Source organism: Ciconia boyciana, chromosome 2, assembly GCF_034638445.1.
Source record: "Ciconia boyciana chromosome 2, ASM3463844v1, whole genome shotgun sequence".
NCBI lineage: Eukaryota > Metazoa > Chordata > Aves > Ciconiiformes > Ciconiidae > Ciconia > Ciconia boyciana.
In genome coordinates this window covers 5,977,006-5,990,512 of record NC_132935.1, presented here as the reverse complement: position 1 = coordinate 5,990,512, position 13,507 = coordinate 5,977,006, and the positions used below count along the sequence as shown (strand labels likewise).

The 13,507-nt window shown below is 43.2% G+C and overlaps 1 protein-coding gene across 1 annotated transcript in view; it reads right to left on the bottom strand.

Moving 5' to 3' along the window:
- COL22A1 (collagen type XXII alpha 1 chain) overlaps positions 1-13,507 on the bottom strand; it is a 210,824-nt gene that overhangs the window by 94,865 nt on the left and 102,452 nt on the right. Inside the window, exons 12-15 of the mRNA XM_072851149.1 lie at positions 10,462-10,515; positions 9,056-9,109; positions 4,062-4,115; positions 1,877-1,921 (exon numbers count right to left, since the gene is read on the bottom strand). Coding sequence (XP_072707250.1) covers positions 1,877-1,921; positions 4,062-4,115; positions 9,056-9,109; positions 10,462-10,515 — 207 coding nt within the window. The remainder of the gene's footprint in view (positions 1-1,876; positions 1,922-4,061; positions 4,116-9,055; positions 9,110-10,461; positions 10,516-13,507) is intronic.

The following is a 13,507-nucleotide window of genomic DNA, read 5'->3' as shown; positions in this document are numbered from 1 at the left end:
GGGCTAGTGCTCTCATCTGATATAATAAACACTTTTCTCCTCAGGCACAAAGAAACACAGGTTGCGTAGGTGTCAGTATTCAAGTTACAGACTGAAGAGCAGACAAGAAAATATTTGGCCCGCCGAATTTACTCCCACTGTTTTCACAGTAGTACTGACTGGTAGAAGTTAAAGCAATGGCAGTGCATGCTCTGAGGCCATCATTAAAGCCTGGAAAAAATCAAAGTACAATTGTTGTAGCAGAGATCTGGCTGCTCCAGAAAAACAAAACAAAACAAAAAAAAGGGAGCTGTAATTGTGCATATCCTTTTAATGAAACAAAACCTAATTCATTTCTTTCCCACTTTAATCTTCCTCTAGCTTAGTCAGCTGCCTGCCCACACACAGCTCCAGCTTCCTCTCCCATCACGGTGATGTCAGAAAGATGGATTTTCTTCCCGGAGCCAAATATTCCAGCAGATTAGACAACCTCGCCTGCGGAAAGCAGCAGAGGCACTGGCTAGACACAACACACTGAGCCAGTCCTACAAAGGGCTGAGGCGAAAGCACGAGGAAGATAAAGTAAGATCTAGCCTTCTGCTGTAGCTGCAGCAGCGAGGATAGATAATACAAAATATGGTCATGGCTACTTCATCATAAACAACAAAATGGACACTGGGAATGGACACCTTAACACATGGTAAAGCAAAACACAATATCTCACACTAAGGGTCTATTGATCATTTTTCCCAGTAGGCAAAAGTTTGGTGTAAATCTCTGGGTTTCTTCTCCAGAAGGAGATGGAGAGTGAGAAATGGGAACAAGACTGTGCTAGCAAGCTAATAACTCCTTCCTTTGCACAAGCACATACAGCCAGATATCACTAAAGACAGCTTGAATACAGGCACAGCTGCCAGACCAGCACTGAGATATTCCTGTCTCAGGATCAGCTTGAGACATAAACAAGACAGGCCATTGCTCAGGGCTGCAAGAAAGGCCGTAATGTCTGTTTTGCCTGCATGAGAAAAGGGGTGTCTTGGGTCCAGCTGAGAGCCTGGTGATGCCCCATCTCCTACTGCTTGTCAGAGCAGGAGCAGATCAGCACGCAGTTCTCATGGCAGGGGCAGCAAAACACATTTTTGGAGGCATTTCTGGGGAGCCTCAAGCACTGCCTGGCAGGTCTGCAGCAGAAGTGTGTGCACATCTCGAGGTCTCTCTGAACACAACAAGCAAACTGAAATAATAAAGACTTTGTGTCTGCCCAGCTCTCCTTTTAAATGCTTATTCCAGCTATAGTAGGCACTTGGTCTCTTTCTTGAACCATAAACATGGTTCAAATCCCAGAGTGTCCTGTCCTGTGTAAAACAGCTATTCCCAGGCAGGAGAGAGCAGAGAACTGGGAAGCAGCACCAGCTGGATGAAGCCTTTAATAGAGAAACTACCCGGTCCTCATTAAAAACTGAGCTTATGGTGATGAGCGAAGACAGAAACATAGAAGTTGGATAATCTTAGCAACTGCAGTGAGAAGGGGAAATGCTGGATGCAGATGTGGTCAGCAGCAGTCAGTGGTCATTCACAACTCTCAGGTGGTGCACACAGTGTGGACACCCTGCTAGATTTCCTCCGTGGCATATCTTCATTACACCCCTCTCTCTCCTCCATCCCCGGCTACACACAGACACAAAGTCCCTAAATGTGTGCTTAGTAGACAGAAGAGATCCGTAAAGCCCTTCCGCACTCCCATGGAAGGTCATTCCTGAAGAGCAGCAGGAGGTGCAGCGCAGTGAGGAAACTCCATCATGAATCACCCTCCAGAGCTGCTGGCCTGGAAGCCCACCCCCCCTAAGGTGCAAAGGCAAAGAGCAACCTGGCTTTTCCTAGCATGCAGCAGGAATACCTTGTCTCCTCGTGCTCCCTTTTCTCCCCTTTCTCCTTGTAGACCCTAAAAATAAAGAGAAAAAAGAGACTATAAAACTCAATCCAAGTAGAGGCATAGTTATCTCCTCTAATTAGTCACCAAACCACTGTGCACGTCTGCACAATCTATTCAAGTGAACCTCAAGGACATCTTCCTTGTTGCCAGTCCTCAAAGTTGGCCACAAGCATGATCTAAGCAGACTCATAGAGCAGGGATGACCTGTGGACCCAAGAACGTCTGTAATATTATATTGCCCGCAGACACACGACCCTCCTGCCAACAGCAGTGTGGAAGGACAGGGAACACACCACAGCTGCAGATGGTCTGGAAAATAACCAGTGCTTTGCATTTTTCACGTTGCTTGTAAACAATGAGGACATAGGTAGAGGACAATACTGATGGAAAAACCTACTGCATAAACAAGCAAGAATGCCCATTCCTGGTGGTTTTGGATGAGGTAGCTAGGCAGACAGCAGGTACCTCTGAGAACTGGCAAATGCTAGATAATCCCTGTCCTGGAGGCCCAAGCACATTTTTGCACTGTGAATCCAATGCCAGTGTTCATCTGGACTGCATAATTCATCTCCTCCCAGGTATACCAGAACCATTTGCTGGGGCTTAGTCTGATGAAAGACAGTGACACTAATACAGGCAATCGACTCAATGGGCAGGAACGGATTCCACCTTCCCTTGGCACAGGAAGCACCTTATATTTTACATTTATTGTAGCAACTGGGCAACTAGCTAACGGCTACAGGCAGACAAATATGCTCAGTCAGTAGTGACCTCTCTAAAACTGCCCAAGTTTAAAATGCTTCTTTTTCTAATACATTTGTATTTAAACTTCAATTTACTTGACACTATAGTGGAGGCTTACCTCCAAGCTAATGATATCTACATGTCTGGGTTTATTTGGCCCATAGGATGATTGAGACAATTATTAATATCTTCAGATCTCAGGTCATGTTTGACTGTAAGCAAACTCTGTACAGCCCTGTTCATCTCTAATCACCCAAACTGAGCCTGCACATCTTCCCATGTTGTGAAGCAATAACCCCACTATTTCCGAAAAGCAGATGGCAGGAGGTTTAAAAATATGACTCCTTTAATGCACTAATAACTATGGGGCCCTCCTGTAGACTCAGTAGATGATTAGTGCCTTGCTCCTCCCCAACAGCCCAAGCCAAATGTTGATCTTACGACAGAAATAGATAGGATCTTAGGTAACAGTGCACCACATGTGACTTCTTTCCTTCTCGCCCAAAAAGGTCCTGCTCAAGGAGCAGGAAGGAAGTGTCCTTATAACTTTGTCCATTTATCTCATTAATACTGCAAGGGTCTGTGGCATGGGCAGGTAATGCCACCCCCGTATTCATTTCATCATGTTCAAGCCTAATACAATTCAGCCTTAGACCATACAGGGAAACAGCATGCACCTGGGCAAAGGCAAAAGTGCTCAAGCTGTTTTGAACACATTGGGCCTCTTTGTAGTGAGTTGTAAAGCAAGTCCTCGGCCAGCACAGGGGAATCTTTCAGCGCGCGAGCACATTTGGTATGCCACTAAAGCACTCTGATGTACGGTCGGGTCATTAAACCTCATAAAATCCAATCAGCCTTTACACCACCAGCTTAAAGGCTGCCTCCATAATTACCAAGGTGAGACCGCAAGACAGAGATGCTAACTTGACAGAATCTGGTTTATTTTGGTCTTGCTGTCCATTCATTCAAGGCAGGTTTGTCCCCTGAGCCCAAAGGCTATTCCCTGACAGTTTTGAAAATTTGATTGGAAACTCGCTGAGAGGTGGTATTTTTTTGTTGGTGTTACGATGAAGTTTTCAAGCACCATATAAATGGTGCATCAACACAGACCAAAGCAATTGCATTACAGTGGGAGCATCACAAAATTACCAGCTGTCATCTTGGTAATCAAGTCATTTCTACTGACATCTCTCTACTGGCTACAGGTCTGTTCTCATTTAAAGAAGTCAGAAGAAACTCAATGAAGTCAAGAAAATGTCACTATTTGGACATAGTACAGGTAACTGGTCAGACATACCCTATACTGCTTAATAATAATAATAATAAAAGATAGGTGGGCAGAACACACTGAAAAAGTGGAGAAAGTTTCTAGAGTGTCAAAAATTTAATAAGAACCATGACTTACCGGTGCACCTACATAGCCTTTAATTCCTGGAGGACCCTGTTTTCCCTCGGATCCCTGGCAAGGAATTGAGATACAGTAAAACACCAGAAACTGGTTCACATAAAAGACCAAGAATAAATACAGTTATTCAGAAACGTAGTTTGCACTCCTGGGCTCAGAGGGGGCTTTTGAGGCTTCTCAACTGTCTCAGCCCTAATACACAGAGCAGTGTCTGACTTTCCAGCTACTTACCCAAAGTGACACCCCCAATTTTTTCCTCTGTTCCCAGTGCTCAGACATTAGCAAGTTTATTCTTCAGCTTTTAGTCTTGCCCTACAAAGGCAAACTGTCCCATGCAAGTTCCTCTACAGATTATTTCAGAAGTTTTGGCAATGGCAGTCATTGCCTGCCTGTTGTGCACAGGGTAATTGAGCTCTGTCTTGACTCCTGAACACAGCGTCAGTGGAACAAAGTACAGGCGTACGTTGCTGTGGATGCTGCAGCGAAGGCTGTATCCCAGCATAAATGAACCACAGACTTCAAAGTGTTATATACTTTGAAGAGTAAATGAAAAGAAAGAGATCAGAACTATATCCTCCGATGTTTATTTTCAACAGAAGTGAGAGAAATGCAAGAGGATTAGGTATGTCTCAGCAGTTCTTCAGCTGGTTACACACTGGCTCTCTCCCTGGAGAAGGTAAACTGAAATGGAGAGCACTCTCACTGTGTGCTTTTATGTGCCTTACAATGCCTGCAAATGGTCTGGCTCCTCAGCTGAACAGGATCAGCCCTCAGAGCCATCCTATGGAGACAGCCTGGGCCTGACAAGGTGGCCATGAGAACTGGTTAGGTCTATTATATCACCTATTTATTTGGCTGATTATTTTGTTACTTATCTCACTTTCCTTTTCTTTCTCCTTTCTCATCTTGTTAACTCCTGTATTGGGTGGCTGTAGTGGATAAGGCTTCAAAATAGATCAAGATTTTATTTTTAAGTCATTTCTATGTTTCATATTAATAGATGTTTCTTATTAAAAAAAAAAAAAAAATTAAAAATGCGAGATGTGTTTGCAATGAACTGTCAGCAGAACCAAGGGTTTTTTGTCCCAGTGCAAGTGCCCAGGAGGCTGGCCATGTCACACCACTGTTTACTCTTGCCTTAGCTGAAATGACAATCTCATTTGGAGCAGTCGTTAAGTACAGACCTGGCAGGCTGGCTGGACTGTACTTGGCTAGTGTTTCACCTCCGCTTTAAGCAATGCATTGCCAAAACCATCCCCTCCCTCTGCCAGAGAGGACCTGACTTGTTAAAGCAGATGAAGCCGTGCCCTGAAGCTTGTGAACAGTTCATCAGCCCAGCTGTAAAGTGGTTGAACCTGCATTAAGTATGGAAGCGAACTTGGGGTGGGGTGGGGTGGGGGCGATTCACAAACAGGTTAACAAGAGCTGGGCTTAGGCACAAACAAAGGTGGCTCTGGGTTCTCTACAGTATCAGGCACCTGAGGACCTCTGCAAGGTCAGGAAGCAGTGCAAATCCTCTAACGGCAGAGGGAGAGCAGCAGACATTCACTTAAATCTCTGCCTTCAGCCCGCAGAAAAATGCTACTATCAAAGTGTAGACAAAACCCCTACAGAAATAGAAGCCTGCTCCGAGTTGTCCAAATTGTCAAAGTCCAACTCAGTGTTACTACATAAAACGTGGTTATAACACTCAGCAAAAATTACAGATAGAGAAACTGGGTTTGTCTGGATGAGATGATCAGCGATCCCACTCAAGGCCTGTGCTGAGATCATGTCTGGTAAACCAAAGAAGTGTGAGACCTTCAACAGCTGAAGCAAACAAGAAGACGGAAATTTGTCAAAATTAAACTCCTACCTAATACTTTATATTTCAAAGCCTTGATTTTTTCCCTCTCCCTCTGTTTTTTCTATCAAGTGCAGATAACTGTCGGTTCAGATGGGAATGCTGTAGTTATGTCAGTGCCATAGCAAGGACAGCCACAAAAAATCTCTTGAATCTTTTATTAAAGATACAGAAAATAAAGAAGGAAAAGGTTGAATATTTGCTGCAGGATTTTACAGGCTAAAAGGCCTGGTCTCAAAAACTCAAGCTTTGTTTCACTGCTATAATATCATACAGTGAGGGACCTGAGCTATGGCTTTTTTTCTCTGGACCCACTTACTCCATTTAAATTAACCTGTCAGGTCCCTCATATTTATGTGAGAGCCTTCTCCACTGACCAGTGGATATTTCTTGCCATCTCAGACCACCATGGCATCTTCTATAACCAGAAGTTCCAACACGGATTAGCACAAGGCTGATTTTGAGAGCTCTTCTTTGCTTCCACCAGCTCATAGCCAGCAAGATCATACATCCTTCTTGGTGAGCAATGAAGTTTACCCACCAAGTCTGATGAAAAAGAAAAAAAAACAAACACCAAAAACCCCACACATTTTTACAATGAAGACACTGAGCTAGGAACATTCTCCCCTGGAGACTTCACTGAGCAGCAAAAGCAGTAAAACCGGAGATGACATACCGAGGCCATTTCATTCCTGTAACCCATACATGTTCCCTAATGGGCTCATCATCCATTACAGTCCCTCTGTGGACTGAAGTCCTATTACCAGAAGTCTGCAGGACCCTTATCTGTGCTACTGGAAGCTTCACACAATTAATGAGGTCTGTAAAAGCTGCAAGGCACCTCCTTAAAAGAAACTGCTGGCAATTCCCGCTGAGGCAAAAGATTGGAAATCCCTCAAGCAAGCAGATAAACAGGGGGCTGAATTTCCTGGGGTACAGACACACCTGCTGCGCATGCACTGCTCTTGCCTGGCTCAATGCAAATTAAGATGGATTGAGCCGGAAAGAACCACATCCCATCCGACCAGAGAAACTGCAAGGTAGCTCTCCATGGAGCCTGGGGTAGAGCCCAGAGCCACTGTATTGATGCTGATGATTTTAAATAAAAATAAGTGATCTGGCAAAAAACAATCATTATAACAGTAATTGGAGATGTGACCTTTCTGATTGCTGTACCTCTGCCCATATCTACACACCCCGTTCCACACCGGCGAGGTGGTTGGGCTTTATGCCGAGGAGTAAAGGAGTGTGGATTCATATTTTAGATTTTAAAGCCCTGTCAGCAAAGTCAGGATTGTTTCTTAAAATAGCTCAGGCCAGAATCCAGCTCAAGGACACTGCATATAGCCAGCACATCCGTTGAAGTAAATAAAAGTCACTGTGAAAGTACACGATTGTTTTATATTTAGCCACTGTAGCCGAGAGGCTGGGGTTAGCCAAGCTCACCTCCTCCCTGGGAGCACTTGGCACTGCCTAGTCAGATGTCTTTAGGTCCAGTCCCACCAGTACCTATCCTGCCCAGATCATAGTGCTGAACTTCTATTCAGCATTGCCTCATTACTTGGCTGAACAATATGTGCCTGATGATCCTGGTGGGAAATATGGAGCATTTTCCAGGATCAAGCCCTTCTGGAGGTAGATGTAGATGTCTCAGTTTAGCTTGGTTTGTAAAAGCTTTGCAAAGCAAGAGTGAGGAACTTCATACCACAAGGAGCATCGTGTAGCGTACTGGTTTGTAATTCCACTACAGGAAACATGCAAGATAGAGAGAAAATATGTATTTATTTATATGATAGGAAAGATGCAGCTGACAGGCATTTGTGGGTGATAAATCCAGTTCATTTCATCCACTCCCAAATGCCAGTGAAGGGCAAAATGATATCCAGAGTGCCTCCACTCAGCTCAGCCCAGCCCTGCTTTACAGCTGGCATTTATCCCCTGCTGAACATGCTGCCATGCAGCTTCCACAATCAACCCCTTCGTGTTGCTGAAGGCAATATGGCTCCTGCAGAGAACCGTGGAATGGCTGCCAAGTATTTCCGCTAATCCACAAACACACCATTAGTTCCGAAACCCTCCTGGTGAGACTTTAGGAAATGATGAACATTTCCTTCTATGAAAAAAAAGACATTTTGGAGAAAGGGCCTCTCTATAGCTGAGGAACCCAGAAGGACCTATATAAATGAACTGCTTCACAGAGACCTCTCAAGAGCCAAGTGACAATCAGGACTACATCTGGAAAGGTGTTCAGGTACGTAACTCCTATTTGAGGATAAAGGCATCAGAGAACTCAGTGGGAGGTTTAGATGACTAGATATGGTTCTTCCAGAAAGACGTGATGCTCAAAGGTCTTTGCTTGTACAGGAACGGAACTGGGTGAAGTAAATTTGGCCAATCAGTCTGTTGTCCTTGCAGCACCTTTCATAGGCTCAGCTGAACTTGCTGTGCATGATGCCCCTGAAAACACACTTGTCAGTCTAGTGCACCATCTTCTTTTTGTGTTATAGCAGCAAGACTGAAACCACCTGAGGGGTAGTTATCCCCTCAGTAACAAGGGAATAAGGCAGGGAGAGCTGAGACTTCAAAAGGAGGTTAAAGAATCGCTCATGAGAAGAGCTTCAAAGGTCAGGCACGTTTCTGACGCTCAGCTAAGTCTCACCAGATCCCCATTCATTGTTTGAAGCAAACCCAGTGATATAAGCATTGGCTCAAGTTCTGTATCACCTTTCCACTGTCTACTGGTGCAAAACTGAAGCTCCCAAAATAGGCAGAAACATCCAGGCTAGGGTCTCTCCATAATTATTTTTTTTCCAGTTGTAAAGTAGGGATAATAATTCTCACCTACATCTTTGTGAGAGTTGGGAAGGCCTACTGAAGATCTGAAGCAAGGCTTATGTGCCCCAAAACATGTTCTCTTCACCTTCTCCAGCTATGCTGTTGATTAAACAAAAGGTATTTCTTCTTTTTACATGCCTTACCTAATTGCTGATACCTTAGCAAACCCCTGATGAAAATGAGCATTTTGAGTTTCTTCATTCACCAGTGAGAATATCAAAAGTCATAAACAAAAAGTAATTCAAGCAATCCACACATATAAAAAGTCAGTGAAAAAAATATGCCTGCCCATGTAAAGAAGAAATGCAAAGCTTACCTTTGGACCTGCTGGTCCGGGCAGTCCGAATGCTCCTGGCTGTCCTGGTTCACCCTGCAAGTAACAGTGATATTGGTGGTAAAGGCCAATCTTTTATATATCAAGGCTAGGACGGCTCAAAACAGTCATTACATACAGCTTTAGAAATGGAATCTCTATCCAATATCTACAGTCCTGAGTACCACTATCCAGAGATCTGAAAATTTGCCATGTGCTTTCTTTGCAAAAATAAAAGCAGAAAGAGACAAATCGAAAACTGAAGCAGCTATTCATCTGCTCTACAAACACAAGCACCTAAGTAGCAAGGAATGAGTTCCCTACGTTGTGAACAGTTTGCACCGACTACAATCTACAAACATGGATTCCTTGGAAATAACGTAATACATTTGTTCTTGAATAGTGACCTTTTAGTGAAATAAACACATCCTGTAAGAAATTCTGCAAGTCCAAGTATGTCACTGTCTGATCCCAGACTATGCCATGTGTGATGTGATGAAGTTGCATCAGTTCTGGAAGCTACATGGGAAACTTATCACAGTTTTTCCAAAGTGGGACAGTGTGGCACAAAGCAGAAACAGGATATAAGTGACAGGAAAAAAAGAGCTTTTCTGCTGTGTACCACTACTTTTGTGTGTGCTTGGCCTTCCAAAGAGTCCTTTCCCCAGGTTGCTCCAGTCGCCACCAAATAACTGCCACAAAGGGACAGTGAATGAGATAATAAAGGTCCACCATCGGGATGAAGATAATTCAAAGGGATGGTGATCAAGCAGGGGAAAGGAGGGAAAGCTCTAAAACACACTTATATAAGATTCTGGAAAATGTGTTTGTGGTTTTATGCCTCAACTGTAGTCCTCTTAAAGGCAATATTTGGTTTGCTTCATCCTTCTTGGGGCTAACCCTGCACCTCCTTTGCTCTTAGCTTTTAGCAGTGCACAAGAGGAGTTCAGGTCATTGCTTTTGTGACCGATATATCTATTTCTCTCACCCCTGTCTGTTGTGCAAGCAGAGGATGGTTCCCTGCATCCCCTACCCTCTCCACTAGCCGATGACTCTTTGCCAGACTAAAAACAAATGGCCAAGCTCTGCAGCCGCAGCTATTACCCAATACAGACGCAGCAGTGGGTCCCAAACCACAGGCTGCCACAACTGCCCCCTTTCCCATCTTAATGAATCGTAACAGAGCTGCCCCAGGAGCCTCTCAGGATGGCTAATCCATATGACACCTGCCATTGCTGCAAACGTGCGAGGGAGAGTGCTGGGGCTATTAACCTCCTGCCATTTGTTTCTGCTGCTCCTAAAATGGCCATACAAATCCCCAAGACATGTTCCACTCAATACAGATTGATTTCCACTGCCTGCCTTGCACTAAAAGGCAATGATTACATGGGAGGAATAAAAAGGCTTACGGCTTCTCCTTTTGCTCCATCCCTCCCAGGGGGACCAGGTGAGCCCAGGGACCCCTGTAACAACAACAGAATTATCATCAGCACAATATTAACACCTGTTGCAAGTACAAGGACATGAGTAACACATCAAGACAAGAATAAGGAATGAGAAGAATAATTTCAATGCAAACATTTATTATTTACAGTCTCTGGAGGAGCTGCTGCTGACATTAACACACTATGGCCGATTGATGAGTTGTTAAGGAGGAACTAGGCACTCATGGCCACTTAACTCATTTAAGAATAAATTAATATAAAAGCTCTGCAGCTAATTAGACACGTAACCATTGAGTCATCTTAATATCATCTCCCCTCAGCCTCTGTGTCCACCATTCCATTGTCTCAAAAAACTTCTGTTTTGTCACTAAATACTCATTTAAAAAAAAATTTTTTTTTGCTCCTCGCTTGTACAGCATCCCTCCCAAAGCTCAGAATTCTCTAGGCACAGCTGTAATGCACATGAGTAATGAGCCTAAAAGCAAACAGAAAAGAAGCCTTGAAAAACTCCAGCAGTCCTCAGGAACTGCCCTGGCCACCGGGAAGCAAGCCTCAGAGCTGTGAATGTGCAAAGCCGTAGAAAACAAAGAACCAGAAAACGAGTCACCACTTCTTAAATCTTCCTGTGCACCAGGATGAATGGAACTAAATATGTTGATGTTGGTAGCACCACAGCTAACGGGGACTGCAGCAAATGCTGGGAAAAGGCAAGTTTTGCTGCATGCAGCTGGCAATTTAAAAAACAAATGGAAAGACAATAGACACACAACAGGCAAGCCAATGTACACGGTGAGGAAGTCACTCAGTGTTTTTACTTCTAGGCACTGCAGCACTTTCTTTTAAGTGTATTGTAAAAAAAGGCTCAAATGAGAAATGGACATAGGCACTGCAAACTGCCACTTTGGGCTGTGATTATACTGAGCTGGTTTGTTGTATATTACTTGGAGGTGGATCTTGCCTCATAATCTTGAACATTTGCTTTTTTACAAGAGGTGGAAAAAGTTTAATTCCTAAAATCTCTCCTTCAAATGATGTTTAAGGCATTTCTGACAAATGTGTCCAAAGTAAATACTAGTCAACAGAGCAAGCTCGGTGCAGGATAATTTGGGGTTTTTTTAAGATGATGGCACAGTAAGCAGCTAAGGGCCATCTCAGTCCAAAAGTTATTTATGTTCAGTGCAAGAAAGGACATGATAACATTTGGCGTTCCATGTCTCATATTGAAGAAACACTGGTGTGTCTGTATGTGGAGGCATTAGCACTGAGCTTCTATTCTGTTTCACTCTTCTCTTCTGTTTCAGGGTTTTACAAAGTTTAGACAAAGTTCATGCCCTTAAGATCTCCACACATTTGTCAAATGTGGCAGAGCATCATCAATAGGTTTAAAGATTTTAAGGTGCACTTTGCTGAAAAACAGTACAACAGCATAGTCTCCTTTTCTTAGCACCTTGTTAACACAAAACAAGAAAACACGAGGTAACAAGAGGTAAAACAAAAGATTTAGAAGAGGGCCTGTTTTCATTAGCATTCTACAATAGCTTTATAAACTCTTAAACTTTTCACAGTATAATTAATAAAGACTTGGACTTACTTTTTCTCCTTTATCCCCTTTCAGTCCAGGAAAGCCAGGGGGCCCTTCTTCACCCTACAACAACAATGGAAAAAATACCTCATATGAAAAGCCATACCATTCTGTGGTATATTTGTGTATTTTAGACAGTACAGTTATCATCTGTTGCGAGTTGAGATCAACTTCTTCTCTCTGTAACAACGCTGTTCTCAGTCACCTGTAACTTGCCCATATTTGAATAGGTTCACTTTCAATTTTCCATTCCAGTGTCTTCCTCTGGTTGATCCCTCCCTCCCCTCCTTTTTGTAAATACCATTCAGAACCACTCTTTTTCCAAGAACAAGATTAAAGACCTATCCTTGATAAATAAACATATTTGAAGCATAGAAACATTTCACTGAGAAACTCTCCTGTTGCCACATTTCAAAGCACAAGGACATGAAATTTGGCATGGCCAACTTACTGCCACACCAAATTTCCAATGGAAAATTTTTTTAAAAACCCAAATGTGGGAATTTTTTCATCTTTACCTGTTCACATTAGGTCAAAATGTAACCTTGGAAGCCACTGCATTTAGACCTTATCAATAGGTACTTCTCATAATCAACAGCTAACTTCACCAAAGATTCAGAGTAGGTTTCAGCCAGAGGTCTGTGAACAGAGCAGGATTATGCCTGCTGTTGTGGGGTACTCGGTTGTGATCCAGCAGCCTGCCTACGTCTATTCCTGCATGTTCATGCTCCGACTGATGGCACCCAGGTTCCAGCATTGCTGGATTTTACAAGAGATGTTGGCGTGAGTCCTTTAATGGACTGTTACCAGTGTCTCTTCTACATGAAACAGTGGACATCCATATGTGGGATGTAAAGTCACTAGCACTGCTGGCAAATGAGATGCCACAAAGCAGAGCTAAGTGACTGAGAGCTTTTTCCCCATCTGCTTTTGTAAAAACCCAATAACATAGAAGAATCCTGTTGAAAGAGCATTAAAATGGCGAAGCAGTTGATGCATATATTTCTAAGTTGCCTGTATATACATAAGGACTACCTACATATGCAGATAAATTCAAGCCAAATTCTGCCATGCTCAGTCTTATATGTGATGTTTTTTCCCTGCATGAGTAGTCCAGCAGACTTAGATGAATGTATTCCTAGGGCAAGGTTCCAGTCAATGTCAGACAGAGTGACAAAACCTGGCCTTATTTATTCATAGGTATATTTGGCACTTAAAGATTAATAAAAGACAGTATCTGGAACATATCTGTGCTGTATATGCAAATTAAAGTCATTAGATACTTTTATAATCACATTTCTTGCTAACTGAACCTTCATGAAGCACTCTGTCTAGAATTTTCAATGCAGCTAGTGGTAAAAATCAGATCTGCTGTATTTGAATGGCTCCCTAATGAGACAGAAAACCCATCAAATAGCAAATGTGATT